The sequence below is a fragment of the Strix uralensis genome, chromosome 13 (assembly GCF_047716275.1).
Source record: "Strix uralensis isolate ZFMK-TIS-50842 chromosome 13, bStrUra1, whole genome shotgun sequence".
Lineage (NCBI taxonomy): Eukaryota > Metazoa > Chordata > Aves > Strigiformes > Strigidae > Strix > Strix uralensis.
This window is the reverse complement of record NC_133984.1, coordinates 7,635,729-7,660,899: the sequence shown is the minus strand read 5'-3', so window position 1 is coordinate 7,660,899 and position 25,171 is coordinate 7,635,729. Positions and strand designations below refer to the sequence as shown.

Genomic DNA, 25,171 nt, shown 5'->3' with positions numbered 1-25,171 from the left:
CTGGTCTAGGGTACCGGCTGTTTGGGGGGGGCTTGGCCTTTTCCCAGACCGGGTGGGTGTGGGAGAAGCAACTGTTAGAGAGGATAAACTTTTAATGTTTCTCTCCCCGTGGCCCCGCTGACATCCGTGACCCCGGCAGAAGGAGCCTGGCTGGCAGCCTGGGTTGGCCCCCATGGGGACACCATGGCCCCGACCCACCCTGGGAGAAGGGGCTCCACCACAGGCACAGGTCCACACTTTGCCCTCCCACATCACCCACAGCACCAGCACCACAGGGATCTCCACCAGACAGAGACAAGAGTTTACTAAAAGTGCTGTATTTACAGGCCAGTATTAATTTGTGCTCTTGTTATTTACAATTTATTTACAGTTAATCCCTATAGTCACTGACAGTTGAATCTGGCAGTTAGACAGAACTTTACAGCAGACTGGCAAGGCAGAGTAGCCAGAGTTTCTTTTCAGCCCTGCTGAGGGAAGGGCTTTAGTGATTTTTCTTCCCTGGACCACAAAGACATCACCTGTTAATCAGTAATCATGGGAGCAGAGATGACTCACGCTGTTGGAGCTGTGGAGAAAAAACTGCTGCACTCCTGACTTCACGTAAAGTGTTTCCAGGGCTGACGGTTGGTTTCCCTGCTCACGCACCCGGACAGAGCCAGGCAGCACGAGCTCTCCAGCACGGCCCAGTCCCTGTGACAGCACGGCTTTGCCAGACACGGTGCATGTCACAGATTGGTTGTGTTGGAATGAGAATGCTGCTCGTTCTCCTGTCTCAGAACTGAGCTGAACACAGATCAAGGACTGCCCAGGGCTTCAGGGTGCCAGTCTGTCAGTGACATGGGAGGATTTTGTGTCACCTGCAGGTCACCACTGTCCCTCCTGGGAGGATGGCAGGATCAGGAGGAATGATCCTGGGGAAAGAGCCTCCGGCAGCCTCCACTGCCAGCTGCCACTGAACTAAGCCTTCGCTGACAGGCTGCAAAGATGCACAGACAGCATGGGCATCACCCTCCTCCACTGTGTGAGGGGGCTCCTGACAGCCCTGTCAGAGGTGGCTGGGGGCCGGGTGAAGCTCTTCTGCAGACCATCCCATGCCCTCCCGCCTTCACCAGCAAGAAATGAGACTTGTCCAAGCAGCAGCCAGGGACTGAATGAGGGGCCAAGTCAGCCCGTGAGCTGTGAAGATAGCTTGCCTGGGCATAGGGCAATTCAAGAGCAGGCTTTTCCCCTGGGGTATTTGCTCTGATCTTCCTCTCTTCCACAGACTCCGTTGGGTTCAGACCGAGTCTTCCACAGAATACTAACACGGGGTCGGCAAGTGGCTGGCGATTCCCTTTTCAAATGAGTTTGCAGCCCGGCTGCCAGAGAGGCATCTTACAAAGGGACTTTTGGCTCGCTCCTGCAGATCCCTGGTTTTCAAGCCATGCAGAGGACAACGATGCTGTTCATGCCCCAGGACTTGTTGCCCAGGACTGCCAGCCCTGGCCAAGCACCCCAGAAACTCTGCATGAGTGTGGGTCCCACTGTCACTGCAGTCTGGGGTCCCCTGGGACCACACATCCCCTGGGATGTGCTTTCCCTGCTCAGGGGGCGATGGCGGATGGCTGCTTCCTCTGCTCCTGCCTCATCTTCAGAGCCAGCATCGCCTGGCGGTACAAGTCTGGGGAGGAAGGGAAGCGGTCAGGCACTAACACAGGGGCCAGCTCCGGCACCTGCCGGGCAGCCTGTGCTGAGCAGGGGCTGCAAGGACACCCCAGGCTCCAGCACAGTGCACTCACGTGGCCTCCCTGCACCCCACCTGAAGGCAGAGGCAGCAGCGTCTGCCTCCCCCACAGCCCCCACCTTGCCCTGCAGCAGCACTTGCTTGTGCCTGTGTCCCCACATCGAGCACCCCATGGCCAAGGGCTCCTGCACAGCTCACACCCCACTGCCAGCAGGCCAGACCCACCGGTGCTTTTCAGCAAAATCTGTCCTGGGAAATACCAACCAAAGGTGCTTGAGACCTCCTCACGCTGCTGCTCCACAGCAGGCTCCTGGTTCTTGATTTTATTCTTGATTTTCTTCTTCTTTTTCTTTTTCATGCCCTGCGCTGGATGGAGAAATACAAAATTTCAGGCACCGCACCTGAGTAAGGATGTGTTTGTCACCAAATCAGTGGAGAGGACTGCTGCTGGCGGATCCGCAGTCCTCCATCACCTCCATGCATCAGCCCCTGCGGAGATGCTCAGAGATGTCCCTCTTCTTCCCCGGACAGACCCCCAGGACCCTGCTCTGCACTCAGCCGACCTGCAAGCAAAACTAACGGAGATAACGGGACCGGTGGTCTGGCACATCGCCACATTACTGGGTCCCAAAACCACCCCGTAGAGTGGCTCCAGAGCTCCCAACATGCCGGTGGTGGCAGCAGCTCCCCTCAGCCCCCTCTCACCTGGGTGGGGGGTAGCTGTCCCGGTGGGCGCAGGCTCCTCCTGCCCGACCCTGTTGAGGGGCAGCAGCCCCCCAGCAGCCCCGGCTCGGTTGTCACCCCCTCCTCCTGGTCCCTCCGGCTCCTCGGCTGGGCTTGGCTGCCCCGAGCCCTTCTTCCTCACCTTCACCTTCCTCTTCCTCCTCCCGGGGCCCTTTGTGCCCTCCTCCTGGGAAGGGTAAGGGCGATGAGGGGAAGGTGGCGGGACCCTCCTCCATCCTGCCCCATCCCGGGGAGGGGGGTCACTCACCAGGGGCAGGAGGCGGCGGATGGGCCGCAGCGGCCGGTACTCCCCGGTCTTCCCCGCGGCGTCCTGGGCATCCTCCTCGGGGGTCGGCGGGTCCCTGGTGGGGCGAGAGCAGGGCGGGGGATCGGGGGGAGCCCCGGGGGACGTGGGGGAAGGGGGACGGGGACACGCACCCACCTGCGGGCGGGCGGACGGCCGCGGGCTGCCCTGGGGCCGGGGCCGGGCGGCGGATCGGCGGCGGGCGGCGGGACCGGGGCGGCGCGGAGGAGCCAGCGCAGCCCCTGAAGGGTGGCTCGGGACGGGCCGGAGGGGGCGCCCCGCTTGGCAGCACAGGGCTCCTGCAGACCGAGGGGCAGGGTCAGCCCCGGCGGGGAGCAGGGAGCGAGGAGCGGGGCTCGGCGGGCAGCGGGGTCCGGCGGGGGACCCCCGCACTCACGATGCGGCACGGCGAGCGGTTGTCGTTGACCAGCCGCTCCAGGGACAGGCGCTCGATCAGCTCGCAGGGCAGCAGGGCGGCCGCCGCGTCTTGCTTGTTGGCCAGCCTGGGGCACGGGGAGGGAGAGCAGAGGATGGCCGTCACCCCAGCCTCTGTGTGCCTCGCTGCACACCAGCGGGGGAGGCTGGACGTTTTCTCCCAGTTTGGCTGCGATTAGGTAAAGCATTGCCCCCTCCCCAGCCCCTCTCCCAGCTCACGATCACCGCTGGGGTCTCCATGTCCCAGCACATCCCTGCAGCAGCCCAGCCATGCACCCCACAACCCCAGCAACAAGTTCCCACTCCTCCCCCACCACCCCGAACCTGACAAGTCACATCCCAGGGACTAGGTCTTACAGTAAGATCGGCTTCCCAGAGACGTCGGGATGGCTCAGCACGCGGCTCAGGACCTTGCGGGCCTCCTCCATCCGTGCCAGGTCACTGGAGTCCAGGACGAAGAGGAGCCCGTGGGCCGCGCTGTAGTGGCTGCGCCAGGCGCTGCGGGAGCGCTGGCCCCCGGGCAGGTCCACCAGCGTCACCTCGAACCTGTCCACCCGCAGGCGGGTCTGGCCAGGCTGCCCCACGGGCAGCACCTCGCCGGCCAGCGCTGCGTGGGGGAGAGGGCAGAGAGCTGGCGCAGCGAGCCTGGGAGCAGCCCTGCCGCGTGTCCCCCCTCCTCCCCCAGCCACATCCCTCTCCCAGGGCTGCCCAGGCCACAGCCAGTGCCCTGCACGCTTCCCCCAGCACAGCAGAGTTATTTCAAGGATCTCGGTCCTTCAAGGCTCGAGCACTTGGTTGCAAAGGACAATAAAGCTGCTGCCTCCAGCCAAGGCCAGCTCCAGGGCTGTGCTGCTCCTCACCTCTCTCTATGTCCATGATGACAGAGGTTTTCCCCGCATTGTCCAGCCCCAGGACGAGGAGGGTCACCTTCCTGGGGAGTGACAACAGCGGGTGAGCATCCCAGGGAAAGGCTGTGCTGCCTGGGGAGCGGTGACCGCTGCTGGCCCCAGGGCTCCCAGGCAAGCGACCTTGTGCATGGTGGCCATGCTTGGGCCAGGAGAGGGGCAGGATGGTGCCAGAGGCTCTGGCAGAGCTGGGGGTGAGGGCAGAGACAGTCCCAGGTGCCCAGGAGAGGGAGATGAGGGCAGGCACAGGCACCCGGAGCCAGCCCTGCACCGCAGGACAGCCGCACTGTGGAACCTTCAATGTGCTTCCCATGGCAAAGATTTCTTTCACATCATATAGGATTAAGCAATGATATGCACAGTTCCAAAAGGTTGTTCCTTATAAGCAACCAGTTAATGATTGCTCTTAGTGTCCTTCCTTGTCAGTCAGTTATGGGTATACACAGCTAGGGAGAGGTAGCAAGGATATTTTACGAGCTTCTGCCTGGACTCAGGAGGTTCTTCCTGTTGCTAAACAGTCCTATTTGGTCTCCAGCGTCATGCTCCACTGGAGTCACGCACAGAACATTTGCCCTGTGCTTGACAAGCCATGGTAGTAATTTGCAGCATTGTTTTCTTCCTAAACCATACAGCCCAGGCTGCGTGGGCAGGGTGGCTCCACCTCCGGCATTACGGCAACGCATCCTGGCTGGTGGGAGAGGGCCATAAACCCCCCCACCGCCCGCAAAGTCTGCCCAGGCTGGTGCAGTGCCGTTCCCAGGGAATTAACCCGGGCCTCCCAACACAGGCAAACACAGCAGGTGTTTCAGTTCATCCTCCTCAGCTTTCTTGGGGAGCTGCTGACTTTGCACGGGGGGAATCCTGCCAGGAGCGTTCCCGCATGCGCACCCCTGCCCGCCACGCTCCCCTGCCTGCCCAGCTCCTGCCTGCTGGAGGGGTGGCGAGGCCCTGCCCTGCGGTTTGGGGACGGTTCCTGCAATGGCCACCGCTCTCCTAGTGTTACCACACCAGTGCCCTCACTGATAAACGTGTAGGTAAATGTTGTGCCCCCCAGGGACCCCCAAGGGATGGGCATGGGGACCTACCTGATGGGCTCCTGTATGGCCTGCAGCCACGACCAGCAGTGGGAGAAGAGGTGGAACATGCTCGGCAGCCCTGCGCGGAGGGATGGCCTCTCTTCAGCACCTACAAAGCGAGCAGCCCGGCGTGTCTCCGTGCTCTGTCCTCCTGCCTGTGCTTTCTCCCCTTGGTGGGGAGCATCTCCCCTCATGGTGGGGAGCTGCTGCCTCCAGCCTGGTGCACACAAGCCAAGCCTGGGGACAAACCCCAGCCCCCTGGGCAATACCGCTCGGGCACGGATCCCCCAGCCGGACCCTGCCCCGGCAGCCCCTTCTTGCATGGCAGGAGTGCCAGTCAGGCTCTCACCCGCTCATCCCCACTGCGCGGCCCCTGCTCACATCCCCTTTTCCTAGCAGCTTCTTAAATCTAATCTGGATTTAAATTACTTACTCCTCACAACCTCCTTAATCCTGGTGGGTCGGCCCAGACCAGTGGCCGCTGGGACATGGAGTGCTGCGGGGCAGCCCGCTGTGCTGGGCAGCAGGGCATGGCACTGCATTACCCGCACGGCTCTGGGCAGCCTCGTGCCTCCATCACTGGCTTAAATGGCTTGTGGTGGGGACATCGCCTGACAGCCCACGTGGGGTTTCCAGCTGAATTAGTGTCCCCTCTAAGGAACGGCGTCCCTGGCTCCTTGCTGCCTAATCCCTGTGTGGATGTTTCTCTGCAGCCCCTGCACAGTATGCATGGCTCTGCTGCCCGCCCTGGGGTCCCCTCTGCATCAGGTTGGGGGACATCACCACTCACTGATTGTATTTCATGCCCTGATGAGGCACCCCCTGAGCAGCAGCAGGTCCTGTGCTGCTTGAAACCGAAACATCAACCAGCCTGAGCAGGCACCTGGCTGGGAGCAGGGAGGTGATAGGGACCCTTGGACAATGGCACAGGGAGAGGAGCCAAAAAAAACCCCGACTCCTTGATCTGCAACCCTGAAGCTCTTATCTTGCTCCTCAGGTTTCCTGCTGCTTTCCCCAGCCAGGGCTGCCCTCCCTGGCATGCTGCCGCTGTTGTGTGCAGAGGAGAAGAGGCTGCACCGGGATGTCTGAGCCGCAGGAGCTGTGGGTGGGGGGTCTGGAGGAACAAGGACATGAGACCCTCCAAAAGCCACACTGGGGAGCAAACAGAGATCCCGCTGGCTCACACGGGTCCATGCTGAACCACCAGTGCCAGCAGCACTACCTTGATCAGCTGAGACCCAGCCACGAGCCGAGGATGCTGAGATGCTGCCAGGTGTCCCACAGCTCCGGGATGGCCCCAGGGGTGCAAGCCCAGGCTGGGCACAGCTCCTCTCTCCAATCCTGCACACTGCTGGAATGCTCAGCCCCCTCCCCTGGGCAAGGGAGTTGTCCCAGAGCTGTGCCATGGGCCCAGAGCCACGTGTAGTTAATGATTGATGGAGGGAGTTTCCGTACTGATATCATGGCCACTTGCAACGATATTTGGGGTGACTGTTCACCCCCATGTCGCTGGTGGTGAGGCAGTGGCTGCAACTCAGCTGCCTTAGCCTGGCCCAGGGACAGAGCCCTGTCCCCAGCCTGATGGCTTTTCCCTGTTGCTCCTGTGTCCCTACCGGCAGCCTGCTGGGACCAGCAGCAGCACCACGTTTGCAGGCAGCAAGGGGCTGGCAAAATGACCACAGGTGCTATAAATAGGGAGGCACCATGTGTCAGGCAGCCCTGGATGCAGTGGCCCAACCTCCTTGAGGGGCAGCGAGAGCTGGTCTCCCTCTGACACCGATGGATTTCCAGAGATCTCTGAGCACTTGGGCCCTGCTGCTTTTAACACAAATGTCCAAAATCCCCGGCCAAACGGTCGCCGTCGCTGTTGACAGGGAAACCCCCTGGGTGCCTGAGGCAGCTTCAGGTTGCCCCTCCCAATGCACACGGATGGCTGGGAAAACCTCAAAAACCACCTCAAAACTGGTGAAACCCACACTCGACTCCAGAGAGGCGGCGGCGTGAGGGCCAAGCCCAGATCGATGGGCATTTTGCCGGGCCTGGGCTCAGGTTACAGAGCAGGCAGCTGGCCTTTCGCCTGTGTAGTCGGCCGGCCGGGGTGCAGCCAGAGCCCCCCTGCCAGCGCTGCGGGGACCCCCCCGGGCAGTGCCAGTGGAGACCCGCAGCAGCCGTCCAGGTTTCCTTGGTGACTGTTGCCAGGTGAGAAACTCTAAAGCAGAATTTATTATCTTGGTGGATAACCGGAGATGTTCCTCGCCAGAGCTGCTACTGGACTGTGCCCCAGCACCGTGCTGGGCTGGACCCTCTAGTGCCACTGGTGCCACTGGGAGCCCCGAGGGAGGGCTGTGCCCAGGGCCCTGGGGCTGCTTGGCCCCTGGCACCACTTCCCGGAAGGCGGCATGTGTTTTGGGTTTATTTCTGCCCGCTGGAGTGTCACAGGCGAGGGAAGGAGGCGAAATCACAGGGACCGCGGAGAAGCGCAGATGGACGCGGGCTGGCAGGCTGCCCTGCCTCGCCTTTCCTAGACCCCGTGAGTACGCGCCCGAGTCAGCATCGGGCACACCAGGACCCCCACCTGAGACCCCTGGGGTGAGGAGCAGAGTGGGGGGGGACAGCAGTGGCAGGGCTGGGGAGCTTGCACATGGGGAATGACAGCTTGCAAGAGAAAGCAGTGGGCAGTGCAGAGCTATAGGGGCTGCCTATAGCATGTACCGAGAGCCCTGAGCTGGGGTGTCACCAAAACTGAGGTGACAGCAAGGACCAGACCTGGTGGAAATATCTGCAAGCTCTCCTGCTTTGATTGGAACCGCATCGTCTCTGCCCAAAAAGGCATCCATGGCAGGGCGAGGACATGCACAGACTTTGGGGAGGCACTCATCTTTCTATTTAACGCATCAGACGACAGCAGCAGCACACCGAGGCGGTAGATATGCAAATAGCCACATCGTCCCTTTAAATCCCAGCATGGCTCTGGTGGCTAATGATGACCCCGGATCATACGAGCTCCTAAATCCCAAGAGCTAATTACAGGCGAACGCCCCGTAGTCAGGCTGGAAATACAAGATAATTACAGCCTATGCCACGGAGACCTGGTGGTGGTGAACTGGGGCACCGGGGATGTTTGCTGGCGGGCTGGCGTGGCGGCGGGGAGGGGGGTCGGTTTGCACTGTGGCCTCCGCGCCTGCTCAAAGGGCAGAGGCTGTGGTGCAAACCGGCCGTGCTCACCACCGCCAGGCCAGCAACCATTTTGTGAGCTATTTTGGGCAAGGGAGGTTGTTTTTCTGGAGCGTTCTTTGCTCCCCTGCCACCGGTACCACCACCCTGCAGTAGACGCAGAAGCAGGGGAGGAAGCGTGCAGGGAGATGGTTGCTTTTCACCCCATTTCTGACTGGGTGCTTCCCAGCCAGAGCAAACACAAATTCCCAGCAGAGGCTTGGACTGGAGCGCAAGCTCCTCTGCTGGGATTTGCTCTGCTCCCTGCTGCGTGGGGAAGCTGCCAGCTTGCTCCTGCGCCATGCACGCAGCTCTGCAATGCCCCTGCTGTGGGTATAAACCCTACCTGGGCTCCTGCAGTGGTTTTGCTGAGAGGGTTACAGTGCTCCTGCTGCTTCCCTGCAGCAAAGCACGGGGAAAGGAGAGTGTAAACCATCCCTCCTGCCTGCCAGGATGCCCGGGCACGCGCAGTCGCAGCCTGACTGGGTTAGCACACTGCCAGGGTGCCAGGGCTGTATACTCTTACAGCAGGTGGGACCAGGGAAATCAGTTAATTAAAAGTAATTTTAACCCTTCCTGCCTCATTTAGTGTTCCAGCATCACCTGCTGCCTGAGCTGGGTCTATAGCCAAAGAGGCATGACTTCAAAATGTGCAAATATCACAAAAACCTGTAAATGCACCTGAAGAAGGTAACTATTTTCTTGTTAAAGGATTTCAGCTGTGAGGCAGCAGTGGCATGGCCCATGCCAGAGGAGCACCCTGGCTCTGGCAGCACCAAGCCCGGCGGTGGGCTCAGCAGTCTCCAGCCTGCAGTAGGGGATGACGTCCTGAGGGCAGACACGGGTTTTTCTCCCAGCCAGTATAAGGGAGTGAAGCTGGACGGGGAAATGGAGCGGCAAAAGCAATCTCATGATGAAGCAAATGGAAAAAATATTTCCCCAACCAGAAACTATTCCACAGACTGCTGGGACAGGAAAAAATACAGCTGAGTTATTGAGACAGCAATGCAAAATCCAAACAGTTTAGCCTGTGAGAACCAGTCATTTGCAAAGCTATTTCCAAACTAAGTAAAAAGTTCCCGGCTCACAGATTCCTGGGACCCTCCCAGCTGCCAGCCCTGCCGCTCAGGGCAGCGTGGCTCCATGTCCCCAGCTCACTGCCTGCCGAGCTGGGGAACGCGTAGTGATTTCCCCTTCATCCAGCACACGGGGTCTTTTGGGGGATCAACGCATCCCCACCATCGCCCTGTGCAGCACCAGCTGAGTATTTAATCCTCAGCACAAAGCGGGGAGGTTTCAGATCCCAAAGGGCAGTGGGGGGGAGCACAGTCGTCCCCACACCCCGAGCAGCTGTCTCCACCTTTGTGTGCAGGGCTATATTTGGGAAGACACAGCGTGCACTTGGCATGTCCCAGCGAGCACCCTGGGAGCGGCGTCTGCTCCGGGTCCTAGTGCGGTGGCAGTGCCCTGAGCAGAGGAGAGGAGAGCTTGCGGGAGCACGCCGGCAGCTCTCCCCACCTGGGTTCTTTAAGGGCTTTGGCACGGAGCAACCTGCCACTTCCAAGCGGCTCTTTTTTTCTCCTTTTACAGGAGCCGAGCTGCCAGGCAGGCATGTGTAAAGCAGACATGGCTATTTTCAGAGTGAGAGCCGGCAAGGGAGCCTGCTCCCACCCCGCGTACAGCCCGGGCTCTCACACACAAATGCTCTCGCTCGTCCGCAGGCGTGCAAGGGGCTGGAAAAACTGCACAGCAAGTCCCACATTTCACACGGCAGGCAGCCACCACAGCCACGGCTCTGTGTTCTAAGTGCATTGTGTGAACGCTGGGATTAAAAAAATAATGAAGGCTGGGATTAAGAAAATAATGAAGCTGGGATGGTCTCCAGGACGGGGCAGGCATTTGTGGGAACAGGAGGACTGACATCCGCTCGTGGTGGCAGGATTTGGGCCAGTGCCTTGGGTATCCCCGGGTTGGGGGAGACTCCTGAATGCTGGTGCCTGCAGCAAGGCACGAGGCCACCCTTGTGCAGAGAAAACAGCGTTCTCGCCTTCCCTCTTCCTTTCTCTCCTATTCCAGCTCCTGACAGTGAGGTCTGCGAAACACACGAGCTTCTAGATGCTGCTGTAACAGAAGTAACCTGCAACCCATCTAAACCCCCTCACTTTCCCAAGTGGTCCTAGAGATGCCAGCACAGTCCCCCTCTGTTTGGCACCATAGCTTTAATCCGACAGGCACTTCCATGGCAGCTTCGCACCGTGTTGGAGGTCACTTCACCCACCCAGACCACAGCTCCACAGCCCAGGGGCTGCTCTGGGAGGGCTCAGAGCAAGGGTTGGCCAGCAGCTGCCTGCTCTGCTGGACCAGAATCCGGCCACTGCACACGAGAACGCCAAGGTGCGATGTCCCCAGTGCCCAGGCAGGCCCTCCTGGCTTGCCGCAGCTCTGGGTCAGCTGGCGGCTCTGTGACAGCAGTGTCACGGGGTGTCTGTGCAGCCCGAGCCATGCTGGGTTTGCAGGCAGAGGCGCAGGCATTGAGCAGGCAGGCACAGGGAGTGGTGGAGGCAGCGGGGGCAGGATCGCTCGCTGATGCTATCTGTGACACAGATCGCTTTTATGGTCTGCTGTTTACAGGGCTGAGCTGTGAACAGGTAGGGTTAGGCTTGAGGGGTGACTCACAGCATGAACCAGAAAACAGTCCACTGCCTCTCCGTGCTTGGGTCAGAAAATGGGATAATAACCAGTGTGGGAAGCGCTGTGAAGCTTCGTCCCTCCATTACCCTGATGGCTGCCAGGGCTTCTGGACACGGGATTGGAATTCTTGACTGCTTAAACAATTACTCTTAAGTATTTCATCATGAAGCAGGGGAAGATGAAATTAAAAATACGATGAGTCGGAGCCCAGGCATTGCTCAGCCGAGGGCTTGGTGACCTGCCAGACTCCTGGGGGATGCTTTTAATTTGGATAAATAGAAGTTGCATAAATGGTATAAATTGCAAGTTGCTCTTGCTGCTAATACAGAGGTGTGGGAGCAGTTGGCAGCGCTGCACGATGTGCCGTCACCGGCTGCGCGCCCAGCCAGGCACAGCCATGGCCTGTGCACAGCTCCCACCCGGGGCGTTCTCCGGAGCCACTCAGCTGGCTAGCAGGCTCCTTATCTTGGACACTGTTTCCTTTGCCCTTTGCCCTGCTAGGTTTTTTTTTGGAGAGGCTGTTTTCCAAAAACAGCTTGAAAATATGTAGCTATCATACCAGAGCTGAGCGGTCACACGTAGGTCTCCCATCACGGCCGGTCAGGCCAGTCCGTGTGAGCTCATGGTGTTTGTGGTTTCCTGAAGCAGCTGTTCAGCTTTGGAAGGAAAAGCGCTGAGCAGCTGCAGAGACTGGGATTGCTTCTGTGCAGGAGCTGCTGTCAGGGGAGAAGCAGCCTCCAAGGTCTCAGATGGTTTTATTCCCAGCTCTGTTGCTGATAAGCCTGATAGCCCTGGTAACGCTTCCAGCCTGGTAAAATGGGGGAAAGTGAGTTTGGGGTGGGTTTCACGCTTTTGACTTGCATGTGGCCAGGGAAGCGATGGACACAGCATCCTTGCCATTAGTGTGGGCACCTCCTTGCGAGTTGGCCTGGCTGCCAAGGGATGAACACCGAGTGTCTTTTCTAAGTTACCTAAGACTTCCTGGTCTGCCTAAACCAGGGAAAATTGGCTGACCTCAAACACTCCTTGCCTTGTCCCATCCCTCCCAGCCAGCCGGCGTGTGCCCAGGCTGAACTGAGTAATCTGGCAGGCAGCGTGCGCTTGGGCGAGACAGCGCGTGTGCAGCACCACGCCGGCAGCTGCCTGCGCCCGCCCAGCTGCTCGTGGGGGACAAGCAGGGCTGGTGCTGGGGGCCACCACATGGGCAGAGCAGGGAGCCCCATGGACACCGATGTGCGAAGCAACCCTGCCAGCCTCGTGTTCCCACCGCTGTGCTGGTGACAGAGGTGCAGAGCTCAGCTGGCCTCCCTGGGCCTGGACCACAGGTGGGGCAGACAGGAGGGGGTGCGGGGTGGCGCGGCGGGCTCAGCGATGGGATGTCTGGCTCTGTTAGCGACTCCATACATCCCATCGCCTTCAAGGTGATGGGAAAAGCACCACGTTGCTCAGCTGTGGGCCGAGGTGGTCTTCACTGTCTCCTAACTGGAAGTAGGAGCATCAAGGGTGCAGGAGCCACATCTCTGTAACATCCAAACTAAATCTTGAGGACAGCCTTGCACCCACACACCAGCTACCCGCCAGACACAAAGGGGTGTCCCTGACACAGCTGGACTTGTGAGATACCAAAATTCTCACTGCCTTCGCAACACCCTTCCTCCCCCATGCTGCCCCACAAAGCGCTGGCCCACGGGCTGGTGGGTGTCCTGGCCCAGCCCCACACACCCTTCCCTGGGGCTGGAGCTCAGGGTCGTCCCCTGGAGCTGGGGCGGGAGCGGGTGCAGGCAGTGCTCTGGCAGATGGCTGGCAAAAGGCACAGGCCTGGCTGCAGGCAGGGCTGGCACCCACACTGGCATCCCCTCCCACCCCATGGCGAGACCCCCCTGTCCCTGGGGATGCCTGACACCTCTACCCTGGAGGGAACACCCCCCATATTGCTGCACCTTGGGGTGCTTGTAGCTGCCAGGGCCCATTTGGGCCAGGACATGGTGGAGGGGTCCCAGGGAGGACCCCAGAGGTACAGGGGCACGCAGGGTGTAGTATGGGGGCTGGCAGGGCTACGGCTGGTGGAGTGGGGGGTCCCAGGGTGGGTGCTACAGGGGGGTCCTGGGCTGCCAGGGGGGTCCTGGCCATGTTGGGAGCATCCTGGGGTGGGGGTTCCCAGCAGAGATGGGGAGTCTTGGGTGGAAGATCCAGGGCAAAGAAGGGGGCTCTGTTGGTGCAGGGGTGCAGGTGGGGCTGTCCTGGGGCGGGGGGCTCTACCCAGGTGGGGACCTGGGGGGGGTGTGTGTGTCCAGGGTCGGGTGGGTGGCGGGTACGGCGGGATGCCTGGCCGGGGGACCCCAGGACGGAGGGTCGGGGTCCGGCGGGGTGTCCCGCCCCCTGTACTCGTCGGGGCGGGCCCGCAGCGCTACCGGTGCTGCCCGCCCCGTCCCCGCCGGGACACGGCACGGCTCGGCACGGCTCGGCTCGGCGGGGCGGGCCAGGGCTGCCCGTCGGGGCGCCGTGCGGCGGGGGAGCCCCGCTCCGCCCCGCCCCGCCCCGCCCCGCCCCGCAGCGCGGCTCTTCTCTCCGCTGCAGCCCGGGATGGCGCCGCGGCGGGGCTGAGCGGGCCGGGCCGGGCCGGGCCGGGCCGGGGCCGGGATGGACGGCCCGAGCGGGGGCTGCCCGCCCGCCGCCACGGCCGCCCCGTCGAGGGCGAAGCTGCCGCTCGGCATCGTCTTCTCGACGGCGCTTTTCTGCGGGGAGGGGGCGGCGGCCGCCGTCCTCTGCCTCTCCTACGGCCACTCCGACGACCGCTTCTGGCTGGCGCTCACCGTCTTCTTCGTGCTCTGCCCCTCCGTCCTGGTGCAGCTCACCCTCATCTTCATCCACCGCGACCTCAGCCGCGACCGCCCCCTCGTCCTGCTCATGCACCTGCTCCAGCTCGGGCCCATCATCAGGTGAGCGCGGCGGGGGACGTGGGGACCCCCCGGCAGGTCCCGCGGGCACCGGGCATGGCGGGGCGCTCCGGGCACTGACTGTCAGCACAAATCTGTCCGTGTAGCCAAGCCCGGTGTGTCCAGAGCTGCTCCTGCCTGCTCCCCGACACCCCCTCCCCGCTCCTCCCCTGGGGACACGGCTGCTCCCGGCCCGCGGGGGTCTTCTGCTTGGCCACCCCTCCCCAGCGATGCCGTGGTCCTGCCGGGGGGTGCTGCCCGCTGGGCCCCCTGTCCCAGCCTCTCCCAGCCTGTTGCCTCTCAGCTGCTGAAAAGGTTCTTCGCAGGGTCGCTTTCTGCTGCCAGCGTCTCACTCTGCCTTTGGGTTTTGCCATCGCCTGGTTTAGGCTGGGAGCACAGATGCAAATCCTGGCTGGGGTGCTTGAGGGTGAATAGGAACAGGGGTCCTGCCCCCCAGAAAAGGCCCCCAGGCCTGGGACAGGTGGGGGGGTATGGGGCATGGAGGTGAGGAGCTGGGTGCAGGAGCAGGGGGGCGTGGGAGCTGGGGGGCCACCTGACCATGCTGGGGGAGAGGAGGGCGAGGGTGTGGATGTTGCACAAGCTGGAGAGGTGCTGATCTCTCACTCCTTGGGAATGCTGCGGGGCCTCCCCGGGCTGCCGTCACCCTGGCCACCAGTGAGAATGCACAGGGGGTGCAGCAGGGGGGGCTCCTTCCCCGAGGGCATGCCGGCAGCCATGCCTTGGGGGGTGCCGTACCCACAGAGCTGCAAAACCACCGCGGCCTGCACCGCTTCCTCCGTCACCGGAAGCAAGCAGAGAGCTGGGGGTGTCCTCGTCACCACATTTCATCTTCGGAGATGGCCGGGGAGCTCCACCTCGGCGCTGCCAGCCGTTGGAAGGGCTGCGGGTCCATGATGGTGCCGCAGCTCTCACTGCACCGACCGTGGCTGTCTGAGATGGAGATAATGGTGCTTGGCCACTTGCAAGAGCCAGCCAGAGCTGCTCGGGGCGGGGGGGCTGTGTCAGTCAGCTCCTCGGGCTGGAGATGGAGCCCAGCCTGCTGAGGAGGTCTGACAGGGCACCGGGAGCCAGCTGGGACTGCCCTTGAAGCCGGGCCTTTTGGATGAAACCGTTTTTCCCGTTAAAGAGTTTGCAATGAGCCATGAGTGCTGGCCTGATCTGGCAAGAATTTATCCAAAAACCTCATTCCATTTGGGTCTGAAACAGAGCAACTTCTGCTGTCCTAATGAGCGCTCATAAATAATTACGTCCTGTTGGTCCCAGAGCCAGCTCGTCCCCGAGCGGGAGCCAAGCCTGTTGGATGGGTCCTCCTCTGCTGATCGCCTCTGGCCCACGCACACCCACCTCACGGCTGTGTGTGGAGGGGCTGGGGGTCCCGCTGGCCTTGCAGTGGGGAGCAGCGTGGGAGAAACCCACCTCCCCTGCCTGCTCATGAGGGTTTTATCGGAAGCGCTGTTTTATCTGCCTGTAGCACACCCGGCTTCACCCTGCGCTCCCCTTCCTGCCGTCCCCACCAAGAAGGAAGCGCAGAAGCCTTCTGCTCAAGAGGAGAGATCAAAGACGATATCAGAAAGTTTCTCTTGCCTCTGCTTAGAGGAAGAGCTGTTTTTGTGCCAGTGGGGAAAACAGAACCCGAGGGCGATTAACCCCTTCCCATATCTCTCGCTCCCAGCAGAGCTACAGTTTCCACTTGCAGCAGCTGTTGCACCCCTCACTGGGGCGGTTGTTGTCCCCCTGCCCCGCACGCTTCACCGTAAGTGCTGGAGCAGAGGAGCGGCCACTGGGCATCCCCGTGGTCCTGGTGTGACCTTGCCCTCATCCTGACCTCCTGGCGCCAGGGACTGCCTGCAGCACTGCGAACGGTTGCCCAAATCAGCTGGGCTGCACGTGGCAGGAGCAGGGTCTGGCCAGCACCGGGCGAGGAGGGGCTGGAGGTGTCGGGGGGCAGCGGGGGGGCTGGCGGGGTGATGACTGCCGTGTCTCCCCAGGTGTATGGAGGCACTGGTGGTGTACTGCTGGTCGGGGAAGGAGGAGGAGCCCTACGTCACCATCACCCGTAAGCGGCGGCTGCGGAAAGGCTACGAGGTGGAGATGGAGCAGGAGGTGGGCCACTCGGTGCGCCGGCTGGCCACGCACCGCAACGCCTTCAAGCGCATGGCGGTCATCCAGGCCTTCCTGGGCTCCACCCCGCAGCTCACCCTCCAGCTCTACATCAGTGTCCTGGAGAAGTACGTCCCCGCCGCCCGAGGTAAGGGTGTCTGGCCCGTGGGCTCCCCTGGAGCCACACATGCCAGTGTGGCATCTGAATGAAACTCTGGGGGGCTTGCTGGGGTTGCTGGCTGCCACCGGACTCCCCTAAACGTGAAGCACAACCTGCAGAGATTGGGCCCTCACCTGTTTCCTAGTTTGCTTTTCCCACACCCAGCACTCTGCTTTCCAGCTTGCAGTGAGGCTGGGGAGAGTGGGAAGAGCTGGCGGTGACCGAGGCGCCAGGCTCTGCTCCCAGCCCCAGTGCCCTATGGAGCCGTGCCATCCACCTGGTGCCCTGTCCCATAAAGATGCCGTGCCCCTGCCCCAGGCTGCTCCAGTCTGCGTTAGTTACTGGTTTTTTCCAGCTACAGGCTCTGGGTTCCTCACAGTCCCTCTGTCAGATCTATTTCTGTGCCTTTCCCAACAGCTGGAGCTCCCAGCCCAGCGCTCCCACTCCCAGGCTCATGGGGTGTTTATGTGCTCGGGGGCTGGATGCGCCGGAACGAGCTTTTAAAACCCTCTTCGGCATGCTGCTGAGCCGGGCGTGCAGGAGTGCTCTTGCACCTTTCTGATTGTAATGCCCAGAGAAGGAGCTTCCCCTGCTGACCCACTCTCCCAGCCGTGCTGGGAGCCCACACCTTGCCCTCTGTGCCCATGGCAGGCCCATGGAAAGGGGAACACAGGAGATGCCCCATAGAAACCCCCTCCTTGGCCACAGTCCCCCATGAGGGCGTTTTGGGGAGTGGGAGCAGCAGGGGGAGGATGAGCCCCAGCGCTCCTCCAGCAGCAGATGCGGGAAGTGAATCCCGGTTGACACATCTTGGGTGATTCCCTCGCAGCTCAGGTGTCTCAGCTCAGCCCTGCATCTCACGGCTGCCGGCACGGTGCGACTGGGACGAGCCGTATGCTTCCCTTTTTCTGTGTCACAGTTTTCCTGGCTGCGCTGAATGTGAGCAGCTGCTGGCATTCCCTATGAATGACCTTGACCTTGCAGCCCCTGGACAAGGGTGGCTCTTGAGATGCTTCTGGGGTGAATGGTGGGCTACAGTGGCGCGGCTCTTGGCCCGGGTGAGGGCAGAGGGATGCTCGCAGCACAGACCATGACCCACTCCCCCTAGAGCAGCATTTCGTGCAGAGGTCAGGGGGGTTGGTGCCTGGTTCAAGAACAGGAGTGACCCCAGTTTGGCAAAGGTCTCAGGTTTATTAACATAGAGAGAAAATCTGGGAGCAGAGCTTCCTGCTGCCTGCAGCTCCCCCCACAGCCACCCCATCATGGGGTCTGTCACCACCAGCCACGAGCTGTCCCAGCAGTGCTCACACTGAGCCTCCTGCTGTAAGCCCTGTTGCTTGTCACCCCACGTTTCACACCCAGGGTTGTCACCCCACGCTTCACACACGGGGTTGGGACCCCACATTTCACACCTGGGGCAGTAGAGGCCGGGCACAAAGCCCAGGTCCTGGCACTGGAACTAGGTTCCCTGGCCTGACTCCCCTGACCTTTCCCTCTGCAGCCGTCCTCATGGGCATCTGCCTGGTGTCGGTCACCTACGGGGCGCTCGTCTGCAATATCCTGGCCATCCAGGTCAAGTACGATGACTACAAGGTCCAGCTGCGGCCGCTGGCCTTCCTCTGTATCGTGCTGTGGCGCAGCCTGGAGATCTCCACCCGCGTGGCCGTCCTCGTGCTCTTCAGCACCGTCTTCAAGCACTGGATCATCCCCATCGCCCTGGCCAACCTGCTGGTGGTCTTCTTCTTGCCCTGGGTGCAGTTCTGGCGGAGCGGCACCCGCCTGCCCGACAACATCGAGAAGAACTTCAGCCGGGTGGGCACGGTGGTGGTGCTCTGTGCCTTCACCCTCCTCTACGCCAGCATCAACATGTTCTGCTGGTCAGCAGTGCAGCTCAAGCTGGCCGACCGGGACCTCATCGACAAGTCGCAGAACTGGGGCCGCCTGGCTGTGTACTATGTGGCCCGGCTGGCGGAGAATGCGGCCCTCGTCATCCTCTGGTACTTCTTTAAGACAGATGTCTACGAGAACATCTGCACGCCACTGCTGGTGGTGCAGCTGCTCCTTGGCTACTGCCTGGGCATCTACTTCATGCTCCTCTTCTTCCAGTACCTGCACCCCTGCCGCCAGCTTTTCCAGCACAATGTTGCCGACTACCTGCACTGCGTCTGCTGCCGCCGGCACCGGTCAGGGACCCCTCTGCGCCTCCAGGTGCCCCACGAGCCCGGCGTGAGGCACAGCATCGTCTGAGGAACGGCCAGCACCCGGAGGAGCCGGCTACAGACATGGGGATGGGCAGAGCTGGGCTGCACTGGCAGCCAGAGGGGTCTCGCGGCTCCAGGCAGGAGCTGCCTGGCCTAGCAGCGGGTCCCTGTGGGTCCCTGCGGTGACAGGGGGACAGGAGCGTGCCCGCCTTGCCTGGCACTGCACACATGGACATGAAGGACTTACGGGGTGCCCAACCCGCCTGCCGCTGCGAGCCGGCTGCCATGCGGTGCACAGCCCCTGGGGTGCCGCGGACACCCCCCGCCTGCCCGCTACGGTACATATGGTGACCTTGGGGCCATGGGTGCCGGTGGAACTGTTTTAAGCAGTAAAGAAACTTTGCTGTGGCTGCGCGTCCGGGTGCTGGCGGGTGGCCGGTGACTCACACGGAGGGTGGGGACCGTCCTGCCGGGGCTGGCATGGGTGCGCACGCCCGCTGCCCACGTAGCCCTCGTGCTCATGGGCACCGAGCTGGGGCTGCACCAGTGGGAAGTGGGGATTGGTGGGAGCCCCACAATGGAGCCGATAAGATGCAGGAGCATGGCGGGACAGGGGCCGGCCTCATCCTGCACCTCCGTCAGCCATGGCTGTGGGCCAGGAGCAACCCGGCTTGCCAGCAAGGAGCAATCCTGCCCAACCTGTTCCTCCAGGCTCGAGGCCCTGGCACTGGTTCCTGTTCCCAGCAGGAGCGCTGGGCACCGCCGAGGGCAGGCAGAAGAGGAGCAGGCAGAAGAGTGGCTGGCAGAGCAGCAGGGATGCTGATGGGATCCAGGCATTCTGACCTCGAACCAGGAGCGTGACCGCACCCCCAGCACCGATTTGTGGGGTCAGCTCAGTTTGGAGGGTGCTGGGTCCCAGGCTGAGGGTGTGCAGCACCCCTGGGGTGCCCACGGTGGTGCAGCACCGCTGGCACTCACTCTTAATTCACCTGCCATGGAGTGGATCCGTGGGACAGGTCCTGGCACCGGGATGCTTCTCCTCCTGTGGTGGTTTTCTTGTAAAACAGGGGCAGTGAGGGAGGCTGGGGAACGGCACATCAGCTGAGCCAGGCACAGGACGGACCCTCCACAACTTCCTCCCACCAGGAAATTCCTACCTTAAAAAAAAGCCCATTTTTGTCCCCAAATACTGCAAAAAAACAAGAGGAGCAGCCTGATGTCCCACAGCGCCCAGCTGTAGGGCCATGGGGGACCCTCAGTGTGGGGCCATGCCCGGCCAGTCTGGGGGGCCAGTTTTGGGGCTGGTCAATGGGGTCAGCCCTGCCTTCCTGGAAGGTGTCCTTTGAAACTGCCCAGCATTTCCTCAAAGGTTTTTCTGGGGAAAGTCCCTGCAGTGCTGTTCCCGCGGCCAGGGCTGGTGCACCGCCTGCTGCCTCCATAAAACGTCGGGCAGGCAGCGGCAGGCAGCAGCAGGCAGGGGCAGGCAGCGGCAGGCAGGCACGAGGACGTTGCACCATGGGCAACTGGCTGGTCAACCACTGGTTCTCGGCTGCTGTCCTCGTGAGTGTGTGGGGCTGGGGGGCTCATCTGCTGGGAGGGGCCAGGGCGATGCGGGGGGGTTACGGGGGGACACGGTCTGGGCATGGTCCTGGGGAGGGTTGTGGGGGAAATGGGGGCTGATGTGCTGTCCTGGGGCTGGGCTGCAGGTAGAGACAAGCACCCCCCCCCTGCCCAGCCAACCTTCAAAGCCCAGGTGGCCAGCAGAGGGATGGGGTTTGGAAAACTGAAGTTTTAAGGAAAACACAACTCAAAGAAAAGGGGTGATTCTGCTGCAAAACTTAAAGTTGACTCTGCTTTGCCCATCTGCTTTGGCCGGGAACCTCCCCTGTGCCTCTTCTCCCCACGTGAGAGCAGGAGGCTCCCGTGAGAGCCCATGCCGGGGTGAGGAACCTGCACCACAGGGACGATCTGCTGTGCCGTGCTGTGGCATCCGTGGGGTAACGGGGCTTGCTCGGCCGGCACCGTGCTGGCTGCTCACTGCTGCGTGAGGAGCTGCGAATGTATGGGAAAATAGGGATTTGCAGAAAGTTGGATTATTTTCATTTTTTAAATTACTTTTTAAAGCAAAAACCACAAAAGCAAGGGAGAGTAGTTTTGGGAGCTCTGCGAAAAGTGGATGGCTGTGAGAGGGGCCAGTGTGGGTGCAGCAGGGTTAGGCAGGGGATGGGTGAGCCCGATCCCTGCGAAACTCCCTCCTCCCAGGGTCTTCCCCACGCAGCCCTGACCACCCTGTGGATCTGCACTCCCGCCGTGCAGGCATTGCCTGCACCTGCCTTTCCTCCTTCCTCATGTGTGGGTGATGCACAGGGCTGTGGGTGACAAGACAGTTATTTTGCAAGACTCCCACACCTCTCCCCACCTTTGGACCCATGTCCCAGCCCTGTGCGTGCTGCCGCAGCTCATAAGGAAGCAGGAGGGGATGTGCTGCCCTGATGCCCTCCGGCTGCACCCGCACCCGAGTGCTGTGGGGTGAGGGGGGTCCCAGGCCGGGGTCTCTCACGAGGCTGCGGCTTTCCCCTGCAGGCAGCCTGGCTGGGCATCAACATCTTCCTCTTCACGTACTACTTTCTGTTCTTTGACCGGGATGAGCGGTATTTCTACACCAGGGCCATCCTTGGGGTAAGATGCCCCTCCGCAGCACCCTGCCTGTCCCTCGGAGCCCTCCTGCAGTGGGGTGGGGGTTGCAGCACCCCTTTCCCCCTCCTTGTCCTGCCCTCTTCCAGCTTGCTATCACCCCATCCCAATTCCCAGCTCAGCATTGCTCCGTGCCTGTCCATCTTAGTCCCTGACTTGTCCCAGCCCAATATCAACCCCTCCCAGTCCCCAGCCCAGTCCAGCATCACTCCCTCCCAGTCCCCAGTATTGCTTGTCCCCATTCTGTCCCAGTCCCGGCACAGCACCATGCTGGGCAGAGCCGTGGGGGTCAGCATGGCTGCAGGCAGACGTACCCCATCTGTGACACATGGCAGCGGTGTTCACCCCCCTTCCTCTCCCCAGTCTGCCTTGGCATGGGCACGAGCATCTGCCAAGTGCCTCAACTTCAACAGCATGCTGATCCTGCTGCCCGTCTGCCGCAACCTCCTCTCCTTCCTCCGTGGGACCTGCTTGGTGAGTGCCCCACAGCAGCACGGCCAGCGTGGCTGTCCCTGTCCCCATCCCCGTCCCTGCCCTCGGCCTGACACCACCACCTCTCCCCGCAGTGCTGCAGGCGGACGCTCCGGAAGCAGCTGGACCACAACCTCACCTTCCACAAGCTGGTGGCTTACATGCTGGCCCTGCTCACAGGTACAGCCCCGCACCGGGCTGGGGCACAGGGGGGACTGGGAGGTGGCCAGGTGGGTGACGTGCCTGTCCCCTGCCCAGCCGTGCACACCATTGCCCACCTCTTCAACCTGGAGCGCTACAACCACAGCCAGCAAGCCACCGACCGCAGCCTCCCCGCCGTCCTCTCCAAGATGCACCTGCAAGGCAGCAACAAGTGGCTGAACCCCATCCACTCCAACCAGACGGTGAGTGCGGGCCCCAGCATCCATCCCCCCACCACCACCTGTCCCCTGCCTCCCTAATCCCTCCTGCCACCCCTGCAGACTGTTGAGTACGTGGCCTTCACCACCATCCCAGGGCTGACGGGGGTCATCATCACACTGGCACTCATACTTATGGTCACGTCCTCCACCGAGTTCATCCGCAGGAACTACTTCGAGGTCTTCTGGTACACGCACCACCTCTTCCTCATCTACTTCGCTGGCCTCGTCATCCACGGCATCGCGTAAGGATCCCCACAGCTCCCTGAAGGCAGGATAGCAAGGGGCAGCAGCCGCAGGCCCCCAGTGTGGCAGCTCTGCTTGCCCCAGGGAGCGATGCAGCCCCGGAGAAGGTTCAGTGAGGCCGCGGGCAACCCGTTCCCAGGGCTGGCTAGCCCAGCTGGCCTCACACAGCGCGGCTCAGCCCCAGTGGGGGGGCAGGAGCTGGCCCCTGGGCTCATCCCTGGCCTCCCCACAGTGGGCTGGTGCGCGGGCAGACGGAGGAGAGCATGGAGGAAGTGCACCCCCGTCGCTGCGCCCAGTATCTCACACAGAAGGAAGAGGACTGCAGCCACGACTGCTGCAAACACCCCGAGTTTGGGAGCATCCCCGCTGAGGTAGGGCAGCGACGGGATGGCTGCGGGGGGAGAAGCCCTTCTCTTGCCTTTGGGATGCTCCAGCCCTGGCCCTCCCCAACCTTTTGCTCTCCTCCACCCCTGCAGTCCTGGAAGTGGGTTCTGGCCCCCGTCCTCCTCTACATCTTCGAGCGGATCCTTCGGGTCTGGCGTGCGTGGCAGAAGGTGGTTGTCACCAAGGTGGGTGGTGGAGGAGCCTGTGCTCGCTGCCAGTTCCTTCCCTCGCAACCACCAGTGCTGCAGCTCCTTGCCGGGGTGGCCATGGGGATGCGGGCAGGGGCCGCTGCCCAAGCCCCTTGCCCGGGGACATGAGCCAGGCGAGGTGCTGAGCCCCGTCCCTGCCCCACAGGTGGTCATGCACCCTGCCCGCGTGCTGGAGCTGCAGATGCAGAAGAAGGGCTTCCGCATGGAGGTGGGGCAGTACATCTTCGTCAACTGCCCCACCATCTCCCTGCTGGAGTGGCACCCTTTCACCCTCACCTCGGCGCCCGAGGAGGACTTCTTCTCCATCCATATCCGGGCGGCTGGTGACTGGACGGAGCGTCTCATTGACACCTTCCAACAGCAGAATCCAGAGATGCCCAGGTAGGCTGGGAAGCACCTGAACAGACCATCCCGGGGATCTGGGGAGTCCGTACCTCTCACCCAGGCTCTCCCTCGGCCAGGATCGAGGTGGACGGCCCCTTCGGCACGGCCAGCGAAGATGTGTTCCAGTACGAGGTGGCCATGCTGGTGGGAGCGGGCATTGGCGTCACCCCCTTCGCCTCCATCCTGAAGTCCATCTGGTACAAGTTCCAGCAGGCTGACCAGACCCTCAAGACCAAGAAGGTATGGGGTGCCCCATGGGCCCAGCCGTGGGTTTCTCCATGCTGGGCTCCCCAGTCCTCAACATTGCATCCTTCCACCCCTCCTGCTCTGCTCCATCTTGAGCAACCCCTCTCCCTCTGCATCCCAGATCTACTTCTACTGGCTCTGCCGGGACACGGGAGCCTTCGCCTGGTTCAATGACCTGCTCGCCTCGCTGGAGCAGAAGATGGCCGAGTCGGGCAAGGCGGACTTCCTCACCTACCGGCTCTTCCTCACCGGCTGGGACACCAGCATCGTGAGTCCACCACGGGCAGGCACGGTGACAAGGGGGGACATGGGGTGGCCGAGGCAGGCAGGAGAGATAGGGCAAGCACATCAACAGCTTGCAGGCAGCAAGTGTGGGAGCAGCGCGTGGTGGGCGTCAGCGGTGGATGCTCCTCCACAGTGAGGGACTGGAGGTGGGCTCACGGGTGGCGGCCGGGGTCCTCACCATCCCCGCTCTGCCCAGGCCAACAATGTGGCGCTCCGCTTCGACACCGCTACGGACACAGTGACGGGCCTCAGGCACAAAACCATCTTCGGGCGGCCCATGTGGAACAGCGAGTTTGCGGCGGTGGCTGCAGCCCACCCCAGGTGAGAGCCAGGCAGGGGGTGCAGGGTGCCGGAGCTTGGAGGCACCCCCTCCTCCCTGGCATCCAGCACTGGCTTTGTGAGGGGCATGCTCGTGCCCCACAGGTTGTAAGGACCCCAAAAAGCTTAGATCACTTTTCCCTGCGTTGCTGTGTGCAGATCGGTGGTCGGCGTGTTCCTCTGTGGGCCAGATGCCTTGGCAAAGAGCCTGCAGAAGTTTTGCCACCAGCACTCCAGCTTGGACCCCAGGAAGGTCAAATTCTACTTCAACAAGGAGAACTTCTAAGCAGAAGCCAGGCTGGGATCCCAGTGGACAGGGGACCCTGCCGGTCTCACCTCACCCCCCACAGCAGAGGTCTTGGGGGCCAGGGATAAGCATCTGCTGGAGAGTGCACAAACTGAAGCCCGGCGAGACACGGCAAGCTCATCCTTCTCCAGGAGAAACTCCAGGTTCAAAGACTGCTGCCTTCTTGACCCGGTCTACAATAGGTCCTCGTGGGGGGAGCGGGCCCCCCATCAAGAAACCAGAGGCAGGTGCTGTGGTGATGCTGCCGGAGCAGCGGGAAGCAGCGGGAGCACCCAGCGGGCTGGGCAGAACCACAGGATGGGGATGGGGACGGCCCGTGGGCACGCCGAGCGGGAACTAGGGGCCAGACGGGCCCCTCTGGGTTTAAACAGTCCTCAGCCTTAAAGGGTAAATTAAACACGGACGCTTTCCTTTGCTATAAAAGCCATCGTGGTGACTCGGTCTGTACAAGTATGAAGGGAGCCCGCTCTGTCCCCTTGTAGGGCTGCAATAAAAAACGTGGTTCATAGCAAACCCACTGGGGTGCAGGGTAAGGCACCCCCTGGCTGTGGGGGCTCGCTGCCACTGCCCAGAGCCAGCCTGCACCGCCCACCCAGCACACACCAGCGCAAGGGCCGACTTCAAATGCAGCTCAGGCAAAGGCAACAAATTCTGCTCAAGCATATGCAGAGAAGAAGGGAAAAAACCACCCTCCTGGAGCAGGCCGGCATGGTAAGCGAT

At 61.8% G+C, this 25,171-nt stretch overlaps 3 protein-coding genes across 7 annotated transcripts; 2 read left to right on the top strand and 1 right to left on the bottom strand.

Moving 5' to 3' along the window:
• Positions 1-280: 280 nt before the first annotated feature.
• On the bottom strand, positions 281-5,513 carry ARL13A (ARF like GTPase 13A). Of its 3 annotated transcripts, XM_074882944.1 has the most exons (9): positions 5,176-5,513; positions 4,046-4,116; positions 3,543-3,792; positions 3,148-3,253; positions 2,889-3,049; positions 2,715-2,808; positions 2,429-2,633; positions 1,988-2,089; positions 281-1,660 (listed from the first exon to the last, which is right to left on the bottom strand). In XM_074882944.1, the coding sequence occupies exons 1-9, from the start codon at positions 5,487-5,489 to the stop codon at positions 1,584-1,586; spliced, it is 1,380 nt and encodes a 459-aa protein (XP_074739045.1). In that variant the 5' UTR covers positions 5,490-5,513; the 3' UTR covers positions 281-1,583. The 3 variants fall into 3 exon arrangements, 1 of the variants encoding a protein (XP_074739045.1); XR_012630755.1 differs by having other exon boundaries at positions 1,594-1,660; positions 1,988-2,633; XR_012630756.1 differs by lacking the exon at positions 5,176-5,513 and having other exon boundaries at positions 1,594-1,660; positions 1,988-2,633; positions 4,046-4,955.
• Positions 5,514-7,261: 1,748 nt separating this feature from the next.
• On the top strand, positions 7,262-18,896 carry XKRX (XK related X-linked). Of its 2 annotated transcripts, none has more exons than XM_074882612.1 (4): positions 7,262-7,696; positions 13,648-14,009; positions 16,016-16,275; positions 17,789-18,896. In XM_074882612.1, the coding sequence occupies exons 2-4, from the start codon at positions 13,711-13,713 to the stop codon at positions 18,532-18,534; spliced, it is 1,305 nt and encodes a 434-aa protein (XP_074738713.1). In that variant the 5' UTR covers positions 7,262-7,696; positions 13,648-13,710; the 3' UTR covers positions 18,535-18,896. The 2 variants fall into 2 exon arrangements, with proteins under 2 accessions (XP_074738713.1, XP_074738714.1); XM_074882613.1 differs by having other exon boundaries at positions 7,350-7,365.
• Positions 18,897-19,002: 106 nt separating this feature from the next.
• Positions 19,003-24,874, top strand: NOX1 (NADPH oxidase 1). Of its 2 annotated transcripts, XM_074882611.1 has the most exons (13): positions 19,003-20,048; positions 21,072-21,167; positions 21,546-21,656; positions 21,749-21,833; positions 21,912-22,057; positions 22,136-22,317; positions 22,551-22,689; positions 22,795-22,887; positions 23,057-23,292; positions 23,373-23,535; positions 23,663-23,809; positions 24,023-24,147; positions 24,304-24,874. In XM_074882611.1, exons 1-13 carry the CDS (start codon positions 19,797-19,799, stop codon positions 24,428-24,430), a joined length of 1,902 nt encoding a protein of 633 aa, XP_074738712.1. In that variant the 5' UTR covers positions 19,003-19,796; the 3' UTR covers positions 24,431-24,874. The 2 variants fall into 2 exon arrangements, with proteins under 2 accessions (XP_074738712.1, XP_074738711.1); XM_074882610.1 differs by having other exon boundaries at positions 21,072-21,656.
• The last annotated feature ends 297 nt before the right edge of the window (positions 24,875-25,171 follow it).